This window comes from Diprion similis, chromosome 6, assembly GCF_021155765.1.
Source record: "Diprion similis isolate iyDipSimi1 chromosome 6, iyDipSimi1.1, whole genome shotgun sequence".
Taxonomy (NCBI): Eukaryota; Metazoa; Arthropoda; class Insecta; order Hymenoptera; family Diprionidae; genus Diprion; species Diprion similis.
This window is the reverse complement of record NC_060110.1, coordinates 21,914,481-21,935,315: the sequence shown is the minus strand read 5'-3', so window position 1 is coordinate 21,935,315 and position 20,835 is coordinate 21,914,481. Positions and strand designations below refer to the sequence as shown.

The 20,835-nt window shown below is 44.5% G+C and overlaps 1 protein-coding gene across 1 annotated transcript in view; it reads right to left on the bottom strand.

Moving 5' to 3' along the window:
* LOC124406704 (protein dachsous) overlaps positions 1–10,477 on the bottom strand; it is a 230,667-nt gene extending 220,190 nt beyond the window's left edge. Inside the window, exon 1 of the mRNA XM_046882231.1 lies at positions 8,652–10,477. Within this exon, the coding sequence (XP_046738187.1) occupies positions 8,652–10,355 (1,704 nt within the window). The 5' untranslated portion in view covers positions 10,356–10,477. The remainder of the gene's footprint in view (positions 1–8,651) is intronic.
* Positions 10,478–20,835: the final 10,358 nt, after the last annotated feature.

Below are 20,835 nucleotides of genomic sequence, written 5' to 3'. Positions count from 1 at the left end.
TTCGGTGTTATACCACAGGTGAACACGACATACCAGAAGAACCGGGACCGTCCGATGGCAGAACGCGCGCGAACAGCAGGTGGTAGGGTCAAAAGCGTTCCCAAGAATCGGTTTAGTGTATCCGCCGTCATAATAATCGGGATCTTATACCCTCGCAGGATTCCCCGCCGCCCATCTTACGTCCATCGTTTCGCCGCACCTCGCATCCCTCGGTTCCTGCGGGAACACCAGCAGGGTCCACCCCTAGCTGCATCTCATTCGCCTATTTTGCGATCCAGAGCGCAGCAGCTGCGCTCAGGGTCACCTCGGATAATTCGATGCTCAATAAAAGACGACGATGAGAAGCCGAACCACGCGTTGGCTAATGAGGTTCAACACATGTCGCATTACCAGCTCACTGCTCCAGCAGCCAAGAGAAAGCTCCACCTGCCACTCTGTTGTACTTTTATTACCAGAGACCGCCAACTGTCGCTTTCGAGGTACTTCAATACCAAGCTCTTTACATCTCTTCACTCATATCCGGAGAGAAAAAAACCAGCGCATCCTAGACGAAACTGTTAAGATCAAAATCTGCACCGAATTAATTACACATGTGCAGACTGTGAGAAAGAACGAGGCACGTACGTAACCACCATTAACGCTGATGCTGCATTGACCCAGTCAATCAGCAGCTTGGAACTGACATTGAGAACGGCGTCGCGGGCGATGCGACGAGAGCAATTAGAAAATGCGGAAGAACCTGCAGTCTTAGTCCACGATAACACAAGGATACGTATCACACAGTTACGTGCAAAATTACCGGGCACGCATACAATAATAATCTGGACATATAATGCTTCAGCAAGATGTAAACAGGTGTGGTGCAGTGTACGTATACAATATTCGCCATAAATCGTACCTGTATGCACTTACAGTATGCAGCCAGCCAGCTAGCTGGAGCGTGGACGTTGATGCGTTTGCAATTTCTTGTCCCGTCGGTGGTTAAAACAGATGCCGCGTTCGATATCCGAGTTTGAACTATTAACAGGCTTGCAGGGTAGGTTGGTTGGTCGGTTGGGTTGGTTGGTTGGATGGTTGGTTGGTTGGTTGGTTACAGAGCTGATGGTAGTTATTATAACGATCTATACCCAGGATGAATTCCTCCAAGGCGGTATAAAGATTTTTTACGGTTACCGTCTTATATGCTGCTCTCAAGCTTGCTCGAGATTAATTGCGCCCAGCCAGGATTGCGAGGACTCCGTGAGCAGACTCTGCAGCTTGTTCTCGCTTAATACAGGAAGGTTACGGTCTATCGCATGCATCACCATGATTTGACGCTCTAATCATCATTCTGTGTCTCTTTACTCGACGTTGCATATTTTTTTTTTCTTATTTTTTATTTTATATATCTACATGAAATCCTTCGCCACTGTTGGAATAAAGTTGTTCAGGATGAACGGGATAATGGTCCGGAAGCATTGGAATTTGATAGAAAACACTAGAATTTTATAATTTCGTGCATCTGTTTCTCAAATTTTTGGATATCTTATGTTGTGTTATTCGTATTTCCTCAGGTACGTTTTATTCGTATAGTAGAAAGATGTTGAAATTTTTTTTCTTCATTCCTAATTTTCCATTCATCCTACGTCTCTCATTCGCTCTTAAAGAGTAGTTGCAAAAAATTTCTAATCAATCCGAACAATATGCGAATGAAACCAATAGATCAATAAAAATTTCTTTCGAGCTGTATAAAAATCACGTTCAGAGTTAAGTATCAGCAAGTTGTTAAAAGGCGACTCAATTCCAAGTCTCGTGTCCTATTTTGATGAAAGACTGTCGAATCCTTGTTCCGAGGATTGCATCCTAGCCCCTGAAGAGGACGGAATCGGGGCGCAACGAGCCTTATAAACTCATTCCGTAACGAGCCTACCGCTAAATACGCCCCGGTAGGCTGGGTTCTTGATCCAAAGGAATATCAGCGTAGCCCGAGGGTGCAGGCCGGGGCGATAGCGTATCTGAATACCGGCGTATAGGATATCGAGTACCGCCTCGGTGTGGGTGAAGGCGGTTGTTAATGCAGGAGTTATGAAAGCGTGGGTCGCGGAGAGGAGAGTCCGGCTTTCCTCCCCGCTTCGTCCACCTCGATCTTCCTCTAGCCCTCTTTCCACGTCTCGATCTCTTCGCTCGGATCGCCACGTGTGCACGTGTGTACAAATCCTGCAGGCGTAGTATAGAATCCGGCATAAACCGCTCGTGCAGTGAATAGTTCCGCATTTCCACGTTCAGTACGCAATATATATATGTACAACTGAGGTGATATAGCTCAGGCACGTGAGATTCGCTCAATTCTTACTCGGTTGTAATTTTACCGCAGGGTTCGCCTGGACAAATGTGAGTCCTGTAGGAATTCAGAGTAGAAGATCATGAATACAGGCGAAAAATTGACCAATTTGAAAAAGATCCGAGAGGTGTGAAATGTATCAATTGGAGAAGAAGCCCGTTACTGCTGGCCACTTGGTTCCACATGGTCAGGGCAGGATGGTGAAATAAAAAATGAAGTATGACGATGATGATAGGTATCCACTTCTGGCGAGAAGCTTAAACCCATGTTCAGTGTGCGCAGCTCGTAGAATACAACCGTATAATAACAAGTACGAATATGCAGTAACTGCAGGGAACTGGGATGAAGTGATCCTCTGGTGCAGTTTATAAGGAACTATGCATATTATATAGGTAGGCATATTGTATGAGCGCATAGCATGTACGATGCAGAGGATTTCGAATGAAATGCGCACGCGGTTGCTTGGCGAGGCTGGACAGCGCAGAAATATGAGGAGGTTGTTGGTTCCCGGTGTAGATGAGCAAGTGATAGGGGCGATAGTGGGATGCCGGTAATCCTCCTCCTCCTCCTCCTCCTCCTCCTGGCCGGAGTTATACTCGGGTACTTAGGCCTTCGCCCGTGCCATCATCCCGCTAATCTGCGTTTCTTGGGGGTCTTTAAGGCGGCTATCGTCCGCGGACTGCAGGTGAAGATTCTCATCTGCATCGAGGCGAGAGAGGAGGGAAGAGAGAAGGGAAAAAGTATCGGGCTAATGACTCTGGGCCCATAAATCGAAATCGGTACCTATGCGCGTGCGAATAATTGCGGATGCTCGGATGTGAGAATCTTTCTCTTGCAGCGTTGGCCAAGTCGCTGTTGAACGATCGCTCGAGATCGCGAAGCGTAGTTCTGTAACACTAACCTCGTTTCACATCGAAGCGTGACGCCACGTCTGGGGAAAAAATTGCATCGTGACGATCTTCGCCGGGTAAACTTACGGTCTATGGGACGATCGAAGAGATGCCATGAAGCTTTGATATATTCCTCCCATCGACAGCCCGAATTGACGCCGATTTGCTAACGAAAATCTTTGGCTCGTGTATTTACAATTTACTACTTCGATCGCGATTGCCTACAGCGATTTGCAGCTTGCCTGCATTTACGAGTTTTTTTTTTAATAGTTGTTGAATAATTTATATAATAATTTATTAAAATTCGTTCTCATAAAAAATTTTAATAATCGTTTTCAGAGTACTTGACGAAAAAAGCGTTACAGAGGACATAGAATTCTTCAAGCTACTTGATCCAATATCAAATACCACCGAATTTGACGTTTTTTAAACTTGTATGAGAAATTAATGCGAATAAAACTGCGTATGCTTAAAAAATGAAATAGCGACAACGATGAGAGAAAATATATATCATACTGCATGTTTCGTTCTACTTGACTGGCCAACAATGAAAGCGTGTCGTGGAAAATATTTTCGATATGAATTGACCCCTGCGCATGCAGGAAACGTTGGGTTGCATCGCAACCGCCCACTGTCAACGCCGCATAAATTTATTCGCCATTCAAATAGGAATAGCCATTGTTTCGATCGAGCATAAGTGACACAGACGCGGGGTGTGAAACCTGGACACTCTATATACAGCTGATGGTCATGGTATTGGTGGAACGTTGAAGCGAAGTGGTATAAGGTGATTATCCGATTCCCGCGTGCCTAGTTTATGCACGCATATATGGCTGTGAGGAATGTCGTTTCCGGTGTGCGAAGGAATTAGAGTTAATTCCATTATAATCGATGTGTAGACGGAGGATTTTTTTTCACGGGACCGCCTTTCCATTCGTAGGTACGCAGCATACACGTATAGATACTCCAACGCAATGCTGGTTACGAAACTGAACGTGTTCCCCGGACGTCATTCTTTGATATAGGTTTCCCCGGGTGTTCCGAGCCTGTATAAGGCGCACCACGTGAGCTCAATAGGTCATTCATGTCAGCGCCGTAACGCCTTAAGGGTGGTTCACACGTTCCAGGCATGCCTGGGTATGCGGTAATATAGCATGGTCAGTTTATCCCTGGAATCACCCAGGGAAACCGGCCCAAGGAAAAAAGACGCTCGAGAGAAGAAAAATCGCCCAGGATACTCCAGGATCCTCCCTTCCTTTCTCCTCTCCTGTTTCCCGCCGCTGTTCCTTAACGATACAAAGGGAGAGAAAAAAAAAATTTCGACAGAAAAGTCGCGTGCTAATCCTTCAAATACCTAACTATACAGTGCACCCAAAATTGTTCTACGAAAAATTCTTCTCTACGATAATAATATATAATACCTACACGTATACAGTGTTGCACAATTTTTCAGGCACGATAATTATTTATGTGAAATAAATAGGTATACATATAAAGGAAGAATTTATCATGCGGAATAATCCTGCGCGTGTATAATATCAAGGCGATAATTTCTCCAAGTCAGGTGAAACGACGAAACTGAGTAAATCGTTGATTGGCGAGTTTTGTACCCCCGCAAATCGTTTCCGGAAGGCTTTTCTTTTTTCCTAAGGACACGCGTGCGAATGTGAATACTTAAAATCCTGCAAAGCGGAAAATGATGCACACACATATGTTACAAATTGCTCGTGGTATCTGGTAGTTGCGAGTAAGTAAGTAAGGCCGCTTTCTCCTCTCGGCACCAACATAATCGCACCCTCGATTATCGTACAACGTTAGCCGCGATATATATATATATATATATATATATATATATATATATATATATTGCGTGTACATACATATATACGTATACGTACATACACGCAACGTGTGCATCGTTGCATCGGCATAGAAGCAGCAAGAGCTGCAAGAGCGCGATGCACACTCGTCGAAAGTTGTTTCACCGGGAGATACTTGCGTGGGACTTGAATCTCCGCGCTCTCTCGTCCGCATGGTGTACCTACACGGGATAGATCAGTCAGCCATACCCATCGTCGAATTCCTGTACCCGATAATTTTTCCCGATGAATATCATCGCCGGCTTCCTCCTAAATGTCAGATGGGAAAATTTTCGATCTCTAGACGTAATAAGGCTTTCAAATCGCGAGGTTTGGCGAGAGAACGCGATCGGCGAAATCGCTCGGCTCGAGTGCAGAACGCACTTCCGCCTCTCTCTCTCTCTCTTTCTCTCTCCGATCTCGGCAATGTATGCTGGCAGTGAGACACCGGCGACCTCTGGCCAGTAATGAGGAGCTAGAGAGGATCGGTCCGCGGGTAATTTTACATCAACATACGTTAATTGAAAGAAATTTACCCATGCGGTGCATCGCAGTCTGCATCGCTGCAGTTGTAATCATACCCGGTGGCGTTTTGCCAGTTAAAGACATGTATGGAATTGCTTCGGTGTTTTTTCTTCGCTCATAATTCCCGTACGTATTCCCCACCGCATTAACGACCTAAAATGTGTAGTAGGAGTTTCTCTAGCGATGGAAGATAGGCAGAGCAAAAATGTCATATAGATTTTACATCTGTTGCGGTGAGAATGTATGGACAGCACTTTTTTTAAGTCAAATGTACGTAAATTGCGATAGATCTACCTAAGCATATATATATAGGCACACATATTGTAACTCTTACTATTGGTTTTGTAACACCTATAATCGGATTTTTAATTCTTGCCATAATTGGTATAGATTCAACTTCCAAATGTGCTGTCCACATATTGACTACAGGAGATGTAAAGTGTTTAATATTTTTCTACTCATGTATAGCCCATGAGATGAACAGAAATGCGTTCCGCATATTTCTTGCGGTTTTTCTACGCACCGTGCAAAAGTAATCAACATACAACCAGATTGCAGGGCAATTGTTTATAAACGAAGAAGTCGGGTATCTGACTCTTTGCACAGAGCAGCATGGAACAGGGAGCAAATAATCCACAAAGAAGAAGACGAAGAAGAAGAAGAAGAAGAAGAAGAAGATAAGAGGTGAAACAAGCATGAGCAGAAGAATTAAACCGCAGCACAAATATCTATGCAGTAGCTGTCTCGGCTACAGAAGCTACGTCATGTATTATAAGCGCCGGAGACTGTCTTGCCGATGATAATTTATGAAACACAATATATGCGACAGCTGCTCTTTCTTTCTCGCGCTCTTAGTTACTCTCTCGGTGCATTGCGCATAACATGCTAGAGTAATTATATGGAAGATTAACTCGGAGGTTTGTTCACCGGAGTTTTTACCTCCCCCGTACACAACTCGCGTGCGATTCCTCTATAACCATAATTTCCCCTCAAATCGTTCTTTTAAACGAACAACACGCACACACACATCCATATATATATATATATATATAGAGAGAGAGAGAGAGAGAGACTATCCTCGCGGAAGAATTCCGTCGTTTTGATATCGCATCCTCGTTTCGCATAAGCATTCCAAACGGGTGAGAAAATGCATAATATAAATCGACGATCATCTAGCCTTGCGGAAAAAAGCAAAGGAAGGTCACAAGCGATGCGTTTCTTTTACTCAGGAATAGTAGAAACTTTGCATCCTAAATCATTATCCGTTCAACGAGAAGTCCTTCGCGTCTTGCAAGACGAGTTTCACGTTACACCAGATGTCAGATGGTGGTTAACTATTACCCATCACTTTGTACTCGCCTACCTATCCGCGCTGCAGGTAGGTGTTCTGCCCTCTGGGTTATACTCACATAAGTCCCGGCGAAGGAGGCGACATTAATGTTCGTCTTAACTGCCTCCGCCTCCTGCAACCCTTGAGGATCCGACGCCACGCCACGCCGTGTAGGATCGTTCCTTGAAGCTTCGGACGCGTCACGAAACTAGATTAAACGAAGCCAAGATCAGAGCCTGGAACCGAGGACGGTGGGAACTCCGTTTATCAATAAATCCGTGAAAGTAGAATTTTTAATACCGATGAAAAATAATCCGCAAATGACATTCTGGAATGCGGCTAGGATGCAGCCCACGTGCGTTTTCTTTTTGTTCGGTGATTCAGGATCGGGAGAATTGAACCGCGAGGTTTGCACGAGGTGGAGAAAAAATCGGTTCGGTTATTTGCTGACCCTGACTGACGGTAAGAGATGCTGCAGTATAACATATACGAATGCTCGCGTGTGAGTGTGAGAGTGAGGAGAAAGAGAGACAGATATAGAAAGAGCCCTGGACTAATGGGTTGCTCGCTAATTACAGTCAAACGGCAAATAGTTTCATATTAGTCAGAGGATAATGAAAACAACGGTCAGGTTTGCCGGTTGGTCGGCGGGTCGCCTAGCCGCGAATCACGAACTGCTAATTAATATTTGGCGCATCGTTCCTGAGTGTATATGTATACAAGCTGGTCCGAAACCAGTTTGATGGGGCGCGTCCAAGGCGGGTACATACATACCTACGTGTGTATATACGCAACGCCCGGTCAATTTCACTCGGTTCTCCCCGACGGAGATAGAGAGAGAGAGAGAGAGAGAGAGAGAGAGAGTGAGAGAGAGGGAGGGGCCGAGGGGTGGGAGACGAAAAATCTGTAATTATAATAATTATACCCGACTTGACAACAATTATAAATCAACATTGAACTAGGTACTGAAGCACACCAATAAAATATGACATCGGGCTAACAATTAACATCGAAACTTGTCTGCCTGGCAGCCGGCTCTCCGCACCAAACGATACGGTGATCATCCTCCCATGTATAAAGCCGAATGCACTCGCGCACCGCAGCTTCCACTTTCGTATTTCCTGAGGGGATCCGGCGCTCCGTCGGGTATCAATGCGCGGATGACAATCGTGCGGCTGAATAAACTGACCAAACCACGATTCCTTCATGAATGATAGCCTGAACCAACCGACGTCAGACGATACCAGACGTAACTCTCAAGCCTACATCATCCGCGTGATGTACCTCAACATTGTACAAGGAATAAAGTTCGCGAGAGGTCTGCATGAATTATCACCGCACATTCCTCCGCCGCACAATCTGCACGCGGGCATTCGCTCAACTGTGTAAAAAACAAGGTACGATATATAGGTATCCATTCACACGTTAACAATTATTTTTTGCATCGCTTCGCAGATACCCAATGATAGTCACGTGTAACAGGTATCGCCGATCCAATTTACCGTACCATTGTGACGATCCTTCTCCTGTCTCCTGAATCGATTGTTTCGGGTATCGCGTGGTCCATTGTTCGCCTGCATTGACGTCCCCCGTGACGGTCGAATATACGTAAATAACATCTTCTCGCGACGAGATTCGTTCGGGAAAAAATTTGGCACCGCGAGCAGAAAAATTGTCGAGAAAAACTAACCACCCTGTAGTATAATTAATATTGTTTTCACCCTTACCTTAATGAAGCAGCGTCCTATGGGAAAGTCCTCGGATACGTTGACGTTGTACAACGGTGTTTCAAAGATGGGCTCGTTATCGTTGAGGTCGTGAACGGTGACCTGAACTGTGGCACTACTGCTGAGAGGAGGGTGACCGGAATCTGTCGCAACGACGATAATCTTAGGTGCGGGATCAGCCTCGCAATCTATGTGGGTAACCGTGGTGATAAGACCGGTGTACTCGTCGATGGCGAACCACGTGGTGTTGCGGATCGAGTATTTTATGGCCGAGTTTGGTCCCTCGTCAAGGTCGGTGGCGGAGACCTGAACGACGGGATCACCGGGCTCGGAGGCCTCGAGGAGATGGGCTTCGTAGCGGTCCTTGTCGAACCTGGGTGCGTTGTCGTTGACGTCGGTGACGACGAGTCTGAAGGTCCTGGCCGCTCGAAGTGGCGGCGTTCCGGCGTCCGTCGCTTCGACGGAGAGTTCATAGACCGATTGCTCCTCCCGATCCAAGGGCTTCTCTACCACCACGAGATAGATGATGTTGTCTCTGGTGGCAAGCTCGAAGTGTCCATCGCCGCCGAAGAGGCTTACCGAGGCGTTCGAGTACTCGGTCCTGGAGTCAGGATCGCTGACGGATATTCTCGCGACGAAGACACCGGGCTGAGCACTCTCCGATATCTTGGGGGTCGCGTCGTCGGACAGAAATATCACGGTGATGGCCGGCTGGTTGTCATTGACGTCTGTCACCCTGACCGAGAGGAAGGCGCTGGCTTCGAGAGGTTGCGCGCCTCTGTCTCTGGCTACTATGACGAGCTCGTGTCGATCCTTGGACTCGAAGTCCAGAGGCTTGTTCACGAAGACCATACCCGTCTCGGAGTCTATCCTGAACATCTCTTCCCTGTCGGACTGACGTCTGTTTATCGAGTATTCTATCCTTCCGTTATCACCGGCGTCTAAGTCCTGCGCGTTCACCGCAAGAACCGCCGTTCCGACGGTCGCGTTCTCCGGCACGCTGGCCGAGTACCGAGTCTGATTAAATATCGGAGGGTTGTCGTTGACGTCCTGGATCGTGACGTTTACCCTGAGCCGCGATCGCAACGGCGGTGCTCCGCCGTCGAGCGCCTCGATCACCAGTTCGTAGTTCGAGCGAGCCTCACGGTCCAATGAGCCGGAATTCTGCAGGTCCAGGTAGAGGACGCCGTCCCTGCCGCGGTGGGCCGCGAGCCTGAAGACCTCGCCGACGTTTCCGGAGACGATCTCGTAACGCTGAGTCGTGTACTGTCCCAGGTCCGGGTCCTTGGCCGGCGGCAGAGCGCGTTTCGCGTCCCGAGGAGAGTTCTCCGGGAATTCCACGTCGACCGAATCCACCGGGAACACCGGCGCGTTGTCATTTTCGTCAAGGACCTTGACGACCACCCTGACGTTCTCCCCGTTCGGTGGCAGTGCGACCAGGTTGTAGGACGCCCTGGTCTCTCGGTCCAGCGGTACCCGCGTCCTGATCTCGCCCGTCGCCTGGTCCACGACCAGGTCGGCCTCAACCGCCGATCCCAGCACGGGGACGATCAGGTACGGCGGACTTTCCGCGTCAATCATACCCACCCGGGTTCCCGCTGGAGCATTTTCCGACACCTCAAGGTGCCGCACAAGCTCGGCTCGAGGTCCCGGGACGAAGGACGTACCCAGGACTAGCAGGAGGAGCACCTGGGCTGGCTGCATCCTGGTGCCTCGTACCTCGAGGATCACCTGCGGGATGGTTCCATTTTACCTCTTGCGCTGCAGGTTTTCGCACTTTTATTCGGAGATTTTCAATCCTCCTAAATTCTTGGAAGAATTTTATCCCTTCGCACTTGGATCACTTTACTCCGCCGTCCCTCACCGTGTATTATATCCTTGCTAGAATAATATCCTGACGGAGAGATGAATGGAAGGCTGCTAGAGATTTTTTAACACCACAAAAAAACACTTTTAATCACAAAGGTTATATACATATATATATACATATATCTATATACATACATATATATATATGTATATATATATATTATACACACAGATGCCGTGCGACCGGCAATAGTTCATATTATTTTCACTATATACATACATGTGCGTATTTATAAATACGAACTTCACTGTCACAGTATAATATTACGATCGAGACGAATAATATCTCTTCCATAAATACAATAACGGTTGCTTGTTTACCCGAATAAGACACTTGAAAGGATCGCGCTGATCAATCGTCAAAAAAAATTTCGTACGTCCTGCAGGGTGAATAAAAACGCGCGAAAGACACCGGTACCGTCATAGCGTAATCCTAATCGCCCTACGGCTCACATCTGATCATAACTGGACAATAATTCCCTCTATTTTCAATCTTAAAATAAAATCTGTTTCATACAATATTGCGAATCAGTTCGAAGTAACCGCGGCGTCTAATTATCCCGCGAATAGAACTTCGCACGTGGCCGTGGACGAAATGGTCGGAGGAGGACTCGTTGGATAAATATATCTGGACAAGTGTACCGGAATGATGTTGAAATATTTTTCGGTCGTTCGTACGTATCTCGACCGAGTCCTGCAGCCTGAACAGGCCTGAAGCGGCCAGCAGACTCGAGTATCACGTACATACATACACAGAGTATCGAGCCGCTCTTCTCAGCGGGCCCTGATCGGCTGGCTCTCTTCGAGCAAGATCCCGAGACGGTCCAGCGGCCGGCGCACTGGCAAACGGGGACTAAAACGAGGGTAAAGAGGAGGCGAAAGAACCCGGGTCACGCACGCACAAAACACTCTATGGTCTACACTCGAGCCCCGGGTACAGTACGAAGTAAGACCGTAACTCGCACGCGGCAGTTTGCTTTCGATCGGATCGGAGCGGCGTGTCGTGTCGTTATCGGTATCGGCTGCGCGCTCCAACCGAGGATTCGGACAGCGGGCCCCGTTATCACGACCGGATTAACGCTTGCGGGGGGCCTTAACCGACGCCGAGGAATCCTGTCGTAACGTGGTACTTGAGCCGCGGATTCGCGTGACGACGGTCGTCTGCTCCACGCGGCTTCGAAGTTAGGCATGTACTGACATGGCGGCACCTGCGATCCGGCACCCTTCCCCTGGCACCAGCTCTCCGACTCCTGCCAGAGGGACCCACTACCTGGCGGCCATCTTGGAGAGGGGGTCCGATCAGGCCCGGGCTTCGGGCCCCGGCATTCAGCTCACCGCGTCGCGCCGAGAAGTTATACCTGCTCGCCCGCTTGCCTGCTTGCCTCGTGATGCCCCAGCCTCCAGCTTGCCTACGTGCACGGGCCCCGTCTTCCACGGCTACCTACCGGCCCGCGAAGGGCCCCCTTTTACCGGCCCCGACGAGTATATTTTCCTCCGTCGGATCAACGCTCAAACTTCGTTCGCCCAGTCTTTGCACCGGCATTGCGATGGTATGCAGGCCCGATACGTGCCACGGGTGCCGGCCTGCATGGTAAATGGTCTCGTTTGTATATCCCCGTCAATTATGCCGATTGTTTTCATCACTTCTTTTTTTTTTGTTAATTGATTAATAGAAATAAATAATAATACACTTCGAAAGTCTTACCACATCGATTCGCACGGTAATATTATACTATATCTTCTTTGATGCAATAATATATTTTACGATTACCTATAAGGTATAATATAACAATGATTCAGAGTCATGGTATAGTGCATTCGCGCCATCGGTCAGAGTTCGACGCCGATTTAAACGATTCGTTGGGGACGAGGAGATATCCGCGTAGGTACACAGCCTGCTTTTGCTACATGTACAATATTAATTAACTGTGCTTCCAACTAACGCGAGACTAACGAGTTGTAAATCTTTACCCTTGCCGAAGAGAATATAATCTCTGCGTGACGCGTAATACGGAAACGGGGAACGATGTCATGCATACATATTCACGTATAAGACGACTTTCATGCTTGCATATATGACCGACGGAAAGATATGTACCAAATTCGCACGTGTGATTGAAATTTAATCACTCTCTATGAACACTACTCGTTATCAATTTCGTATGTATTTATATTCGTGTATCAATGTACATAGAAAAATAAACAGTGCTAAAAAATTGCTGATATTTCAATACTTGAATTTGATACTCGTTTACTTTTTATAATTATGTATAGCGGTTGATATTGGCATAAACGTTGAGACGATTTTATCACGCCTTATATAACTTTATTCGACGATTCTATTTAAACAGTATTATGAGAATTTTTTATACCAAAGCTGAGACTATTAATACGAACGACTATAATCTTTTCAGCTACATATGCAACGTCAGTCAGTCACTCGTCCTGAATATTAGCCGGAGTTTTTTTCCCCCCCATTTTTCCTTCGAGTATAGTAATTTCAAGCGAAGACCTTTCTCCATAGTTCTGGAGGAATCCACTTATCCCTGAGTACAACCTGCAGCGTGTACTCCACACCTACGATCGGAGTACCGGCGCGTCTCTGTAAGTCGACACTCGAGAGACTGCGGCATGCATCGGTCACCAACACCCATAGACACACACACACACTCACACACACACGAATGCAAACGCGGCCTGAGATTACTCTAGCTAGCAATTGTTATTAATTGCTTACTCCGTTAACATACCAGATGCAAATCTTCACTCCCATAACGTGCCTATACACTTGTGTGCATCGTGTATGATGTATGTGTGCATAGATGCATAGGAACCTGTGCTCATGATACGCTGTACGATCTCTCTATGATACTGCGACTATAGAGTCACAGTACACCCTGGTACCTACAGTGGTTTCATATCAAACTGCATCATTCGCAAGTGCAGCGTAACATGTGTGCGCTGTTATCGTCTTGTAAGCTTGCAGCGATTGTTTGACGCACAGAACTAAGCTCGCGCACGCTACATGCGGGATATCTATATATATATATATATATACGTATATTGCATTTCACGCGACTTGCGCTCGGGTTGATCAACGATTAACGACCGGTAAATTCAAGCCTGTACCGACGATCAGCTATTCGAGCTTTCGAGCTTCTGCGACTTTCATGCGTAATGCGGCGTTGCGCAATTATGCAATTTTTGCAGTGATGACGGTAAATTCGATTTATCGTTACGATTGAATGATTGCAATCCTCCTCTGCCCCTGTGACGAAAGCAAAGCGCAATAGTACGCGATTAATTGATACATAAAAAGGTCACGCATGCAACCGAAACTGACTACACGTGGTCGGAATTTTGATTATCGTAAGATATCTACATAAGAATCTGCATTATAGGGGTTTAAAGGGTTGCTTAAAATCATTATGCAGAGAACTCAACACTGAATTGAGTGTATTCAAAACTCTTGTCATTTCAATCGCAATTCAACCTTATTATACAAAGGACACAAGAACCGAGATGATAATATAATATAATATAATTCCATAGTATAAGAAAGACCCGCGAAGAACGTGGAAACGGGGAGAAAGTTTTTATAAAAAGCGATGGAAATTTGTCGGAAAGTCATCGCCTTTTTCGTTGATGCCAGAGTCGTCCCTTCCACACACACGCACGTGTATACGGGGCATACGTATATACGTATAACCTTTGAAACGCGGAGTTAAGGTCCGGGAAGGGAGAGCAAGGGAGGTAGGTATACCTGGCTCAGAGAGTGGGCAGATAGACCTGCCGCCGGGTCCACCGACAATGCCTACAATGGGGCATTATTTGTGTTTGTATAGGGCACACTAGGTTGCAGGTTACAGGCTGTGAACTGAAAGTGCATTTTGCAGGTGCGAACCGCTTAAACACCGAGGCCACAGCCTATAGGGTATCAATTTTACGATCGTTCGGATAGGTGGCGAGGAAGATAAACGAGTAATATGGAAATAAAAAAATAAAAATAAAATAAAAATAAAATAAAAATGAAGCAACTAACACGTAAACGAAAGTAGCAATAAAAATTGCAATCAACGAAAAAAGAGATAGATATTTTTTTTTTTTTTTCTTACGGTAATTATCCGAACACGCGCGTATGGGTTTATTATCACAATTTTCTTCAATTCCATGTAACGTGGGTTGCATTTAATTGACACTGTTACAACGGGGATCGTAAAAATTCAATTTCTGCAAGTTATAAAAGCGAATAGCGATGTGATACTATAACCGCCAGGCGGCTTCATGCATTGCGGACGAATCTCTGAATATTATGACTAACTGTGTAAACGAGTCTGTATTTCACGTCAACCGCGTCGTATGTGAGTTATAAACAGTGGCGTAGTTAAGGTCATGAGTGCCAAGGGCAAAATCTGAATTTCGCGGCCCCAAAAACTTATTTTATACGAAGAGAAACAATACAGTAACTTTAAAGTTTAATATAAGTTACAAATATCTTTCTATATTCAGGCATAAAAATTATTTAGCGAAATAATTGCTGCTTATTTTTTCATGTTTTTCTTTTTTCCAAATAGGTTTGAAAATATAAAATGCCATAAATTGTTCAATAAAATTACCAAAATTTAAATTTATGTGTATTGGTAATTTAATTTTATTATATAGGTATATAAAGGGAAGAAACAGGCTCGTTTCTTAGCGCTGCTTTAATTCCATTTGTTTATTATAAATCTCTAAATAAGTGTCATTCTAACTGTAAATTATTCTGACAGCTGTTAGTAAGATTGTAAATTAATTGAAATTATTAAATAAAATGTAATTTTATACCATTTAAATACTATGAGATTTTTTGCTGTGCTATTAGTCTGAAATTATCTTATTTCAACTGGCTCCAGACACTAAAACTCCCAGTCTCATTACAGATAATATAAAAAATGTAGTATTTGGCGCGGGATAAAACACGATTTCAGACTTCGGATGATGTAATCCTTATCTGTAATTGCCTTGTTTCATCCCGAACCACACAAATTACTATTTTACAGGATTGAGCAAGAAATTTTTACCATTACGTACGCCTCGTACATTTATATAAATTTTTCTATAAACAAGAAAATTTGTATGGTGCAATCGAATTTTTCTAGTATCTTTCAATAAAATTTATCACTCCGTGGCGGTAATTTTTCCCGTGAAATTCAAATAATTTTTAATTTTTTTTTTTTCTTTCCGTGTATTATTTATCCTTCAATCTAAGGATTTTTTTTCGTAGTGCATTCGGCAACAACAAATCAAAACGAATGTATTTTCTATGCGAGTGTAACAAAGATAGGTAAGAATATTTTCGATCAGCATGAGTCGGCAGTAAATATTTTGTACAGAAATCTGTTAAATACTTTTGATTTTCGGTTATTTTAACCCCTTTGAGGTTTTCGCCCCCGTAGCCAGCCCCTAGTTACGGCGCTGGTCATTAGCTCGATCGAATATATCGGTCCTAAAAATAACGATACAGCTGCAATAATTCTTTCATCGACCGTTAGACCGTAGTCACGTTGATGAGTTATCGCATGTACCTACTTGAAAGAACTTTGCACCCTCATATCCAATTAACTAAACAATTTTAAAACAACTGAATACAGCGCGCAAAAGATCGAACGAATCTTCGATTTATGCCTGACGTTCGCACGCATTGTTAGTTTTCTTTCACCGGTGGATGGCCGACGAGAGAAGCAGCTTGTCATAGTACCAAGAGAAGCAGAACATAAGAGCATAAGAGCATCACATCACTTAGCAAGTTGCACGGCACTGAAACTGGGGCTCTAATGACGGTTGTAGCTAGTACTCACCCAACGTTGGGCGCCAGATCAATTTGACTACAGAAACGAGCTTTTTACCAAATAAAAAACGGTCGGAGTGAGAGCTGTAACTAACGTCGACGGCAATAGATATCCGTTTCTTCTTATACCCGTGAACGACCAGGTGCCCACAACGAAGTACGATGGACGGGAATGCACGTCGGTGGAGCAGGGAGGGATTGCATTTGACCGTGCAATTTCTTTTTGCACCCAGGCCGTGAACTATGACTCGGTTTGTCCGCGTTATATCCACGGAAAACGCCTCCTATCAGCCCCATCCCGGAGCTCATTCAGACTCCTTACTTCTTCTTCCGCGAGCTGTCAATACGTAATTGTCCATTCTACCCACGTCCGTGCATCGCGCACTACTTGCAGAAAAGTTCCAACCATTGCGTGGCATTAAGCTTACCGCACATGGCATATAATGTGCTGAATATCCGTCAGAGGCAACCTCTTACCGCACTAATCACCCTACGTCTGCAGAAGACGTCGCTAATTCTTCGCCTTCGATGATTTTCCATGGATCTTTATCATCGTCTTATTGTTAGTATATAGTTGAATGGTGATTCATTGCTCTTACTAGCGTGACGTCCATTATTACGAAGAATATTGTTGCGGAAAAAGACACAATAGACGATCCGTAATGAACTGGGAAAAATTGGCATTACTTGGCATTGATGGGAACGTATGCAAAGAAGATCATGAAGCAAAACCGTGCCTTGGAATAATAATAAATGGTAACGTTATTGTGTTGAACTGATGAAGTTTTACAACACAACGTTTGAAAATCAGGTGTCTATGGACTTGGTAATGACGTGATGAAATACTGGCGAGAGGCTGACAATGGAAGAAGATACTATGGTATCGACGAGCTTATCCTCTTGTGCAATAAATCCTCTCGAATTTTGAAAATTAAGAAATCTTTTATCTGTCTCTATCCTCACGCACGATGTACCGCAGAAAAAAGTACACGAGACGTTGTTGACTTCATGAAGTGAAATGAATTTGGAAAACTTTAATCCAGCCCAGACCTCAATATTCCACTGATTGTGAGATAGTGAACACCTGCATTCTAATTAAGACCAAATAAACTTCTTCCTCTGAGGGCAAAGCGGAACCTTCAAGGGAAGTAAAATTTTCTGATTCCATTACCACGTTATTATACGTGTTAATCAAACGTTTCAACAACAAGGTTAGTTTTCGAATAAAATTTGCTTTTTCATCTCGAAGGAACATTAAGTTCTGCTTGTTGTTTGCGGAGAAACTGATTGGACGGTTGTTTAAACGCAGCCTGCGGAGGTTCCGTAGAGCGGAAGCTGTATAGTCCTTGGAGAATTTTCTGAACGGCGTCTGGACTGTCGCGATATATATGTAATTACAGAGTGGCTCGAAGGGATCGGTCCGACGGCTTAAGGATCACGGATCGCCGAAAAGGACACAGTCGCCGCCGCGGCGGTAATTCGTCTACTACAAAATCGCTCCAACTCGGTATCTATTATTAGCCAAGTCCCCGCGCGTCATTAACAAAATGATTACGGCATTTCGAGGCACCAATACACACCCTGGAGTCTCTACACCTATGCCGAAATTAAGGTAAGTGCTCGCCCCCGCTCGAATTATAGCCGTCTGCATGGTGTGCTCAATAAACTTTTCGCCGAAACACAATCCGCAATCCACAGTCTGCGGTTTTTTCTCAGCTCAGGACATGTTCAGTTCTGAGTGTGATAAAATCTCGCTAAAGCGGCTCACTCTCTTTTGCACTTGTCGACAATCCGGCTTGCCGACATCTTGCCAATATTATATCCGCAACCGCAAATTGATACGCGGAATTTACGACGCGAATTTGCTCGTCATTTCTTCGACTCGGATTGGATTAGGTCGACTTCTCCGAGCCGCGAGTTCTGCAGGGTCTGTAATTAGACGGAATGCCGAATCGCGTAAACTCCTGTACGTTTTTTGCTCGTCAGATATCCCTGATCGTAAAAACACTTGTATATAGATCTGCGGAGGATGGATCGTGATTATCTCAGTACGCGACTTGAGAAAATTGTAAAAGACATCCTATCGGAGGTAAAAAAAATATTTAAGATGTCGAAAATTTTGTAACAATTATTTATTTCAATTTTCTTAATCCTTGTTGTTGAAAGAACTCGATATTTGCTAACCGTTTGATCGAACCAAGCCATTCTCTCATCAGAACTATTGGATTGGTACAGTAACACAGAACGAGGCATATGATTGTCAGAACGCAGAGAGACGTTGTTAAATAAAATACCTACCGTGATTGTAGATTTTAATTTAAAAATTCAACTTCCCAGAATCCGGGACATACGATGATTATCGGATTATATTTATCGTCTATAAAATTACGACGAACGGTATAAGAGAGATATAAAATTTAATTCGATTATTCGTTATGATGTAGAATGATTAGGTTGCAGTATATTTGGCGTTTCGACATGACTGTGAGAGATAGACACGCGATGATGAAGTAGTGGGATAAAATTGAAGGATATACGCAAGAGGAAGGAATGGATATACTAGTAGAAGGAGAAGGAAGAGGAAGGATAGAGGTATAAAGCAATTAGCAGTAGGCGATAATTACAGCGTGACGTCACACTATATATGCATACATATTCTGTCCACCCGTCGATAATATTTCTCAACGTTATTACAGTCGAGTATAAAGAAGAAATGTAAAAAAGAAAATCAAATAAAACGAAACTCGGGAGTCCGAACAAGTCGTAAAGTAGACGAACGAACAACAGCGAAAAGCAACCAAAGTGACGAGGGGAGGAGAAGGAGGGGAGTTAGAAAAAGAAAGAAGAACTTCTTGCGCGTAGGCCAAGTTTATGATTATTGAAATAATTAATTTGCCGACGTTAACAGCCTGCGCATAATTCTTCATATCTAAACCTGCACCCGTAGACAAGGATTTTGAAAGTCTATGGTCACACCATGAGATTCATCAATTCCCGGTCATTGCAGACGGGATTGGCGGGAATTTGAAATTGAAAAATGTCGGAATAATCTTTCGTCGATAATAGACACTCGGAGGTTCGTTTTTACCGGGCATGATCCGATAAATCGAGCGGAGTTCGATCGCTCTGTTATTTACTGTTAACCAATATTTATTGACTTACTAAACATAACGTACAGCTTCTCTAATACATGCCTGCGTGCGTCATGCGGATTAACGATATGTAACATTTTAGATCCCGCGTTCAAAAGACTTTTCAACTAATTGCAACGTCGTTATTACGCAACTATTATACCTACGAAATAACTCATGTCCTTCCTGCAAACCATTGATTTCATTTATATCTCAATAACTGTTCGCCTGCGCATACGTTTCAGCAATTCGCTCTCTCCCAAATTATGACCCAAATTCTCGTACTTACAGCCACTCGGAAAATGAGTATATTGGAAGCATACTTTTTTATTTTTCATCATTATTTCGCGCTCGTGAAACGCAGGAACGACTAGAATCGGACTAAGCGGTATTAAATCGAAGCGAGCATGGTGAATGATCGAAGAATCTAACCGATTCTCGATCGCGTAGATACTCCGGGTTACTGGTATAGTGGATTGTAATTTCTTGGCTCAACCACTCGCAACGAAAATCCAAGGTAGATTTTAAAGCGTAGAAAATGTTATAGTAAAGGCGATTTCAATTTTATCACGATATTCGTGCACCTTTACTGCAGTAAAATTGATTAGTTCACCACAATTCGACGCCGTCTCGCCTTCGGCGGCGTTTTGCTCAGGTTACCTGCAACGGTTGCAGAAACTATAATAATCCCCGGTGCTGCACATGATGTCGATTGCGCTCGCAATTATAGATTCGCGTATAATTTCATCGTACACACACCTGCAGTCGCTGATGTAGGAGGTTACATATGGCAGCAGGCATTACCAAGGGTCACGATATCGCGTCCCGCCGAAATGCCAAGCGAGGAAAAAGCTCTTTCTTCGCATATCATGAAGCTCCGCTCAACATTATATTTATAGGATTTATGCAGCTCATCCATAAGGCAGACGAGGTGAGGATAGGTCAGGAATCCAATGATGGATGAAAATGAGAAAGTGAGAAAAAGGAGAGAGAACCGAACGGAGTGCGATTGGAGGAATGAAATAACCAGTGCAGCTTTATAACGTACGTATCTGATGTTGAGTTCGATCAAGATTCATCGAATAGCCGAAATTTTTCAATCATTCTAATAATTTATTATATTGAAAAAATATGGTACGAATGTTGGAATGTTTTTTTCTCGAGTTCACCTAAATCCGAGTGACTTTGAATGGCTTATGATTACCGAGGTTTTTATTTACACTCTTCAAGATCTTACCATCAGAGTTTTTGATCAAGCTGGATCGTTTTAAATGTCAGATACACGCAGCTTTGCAGTTCGAATAAGACTATTTTATCCTTTGTCACTTATGCACGAAACAAAAGCACGGATCAGAGA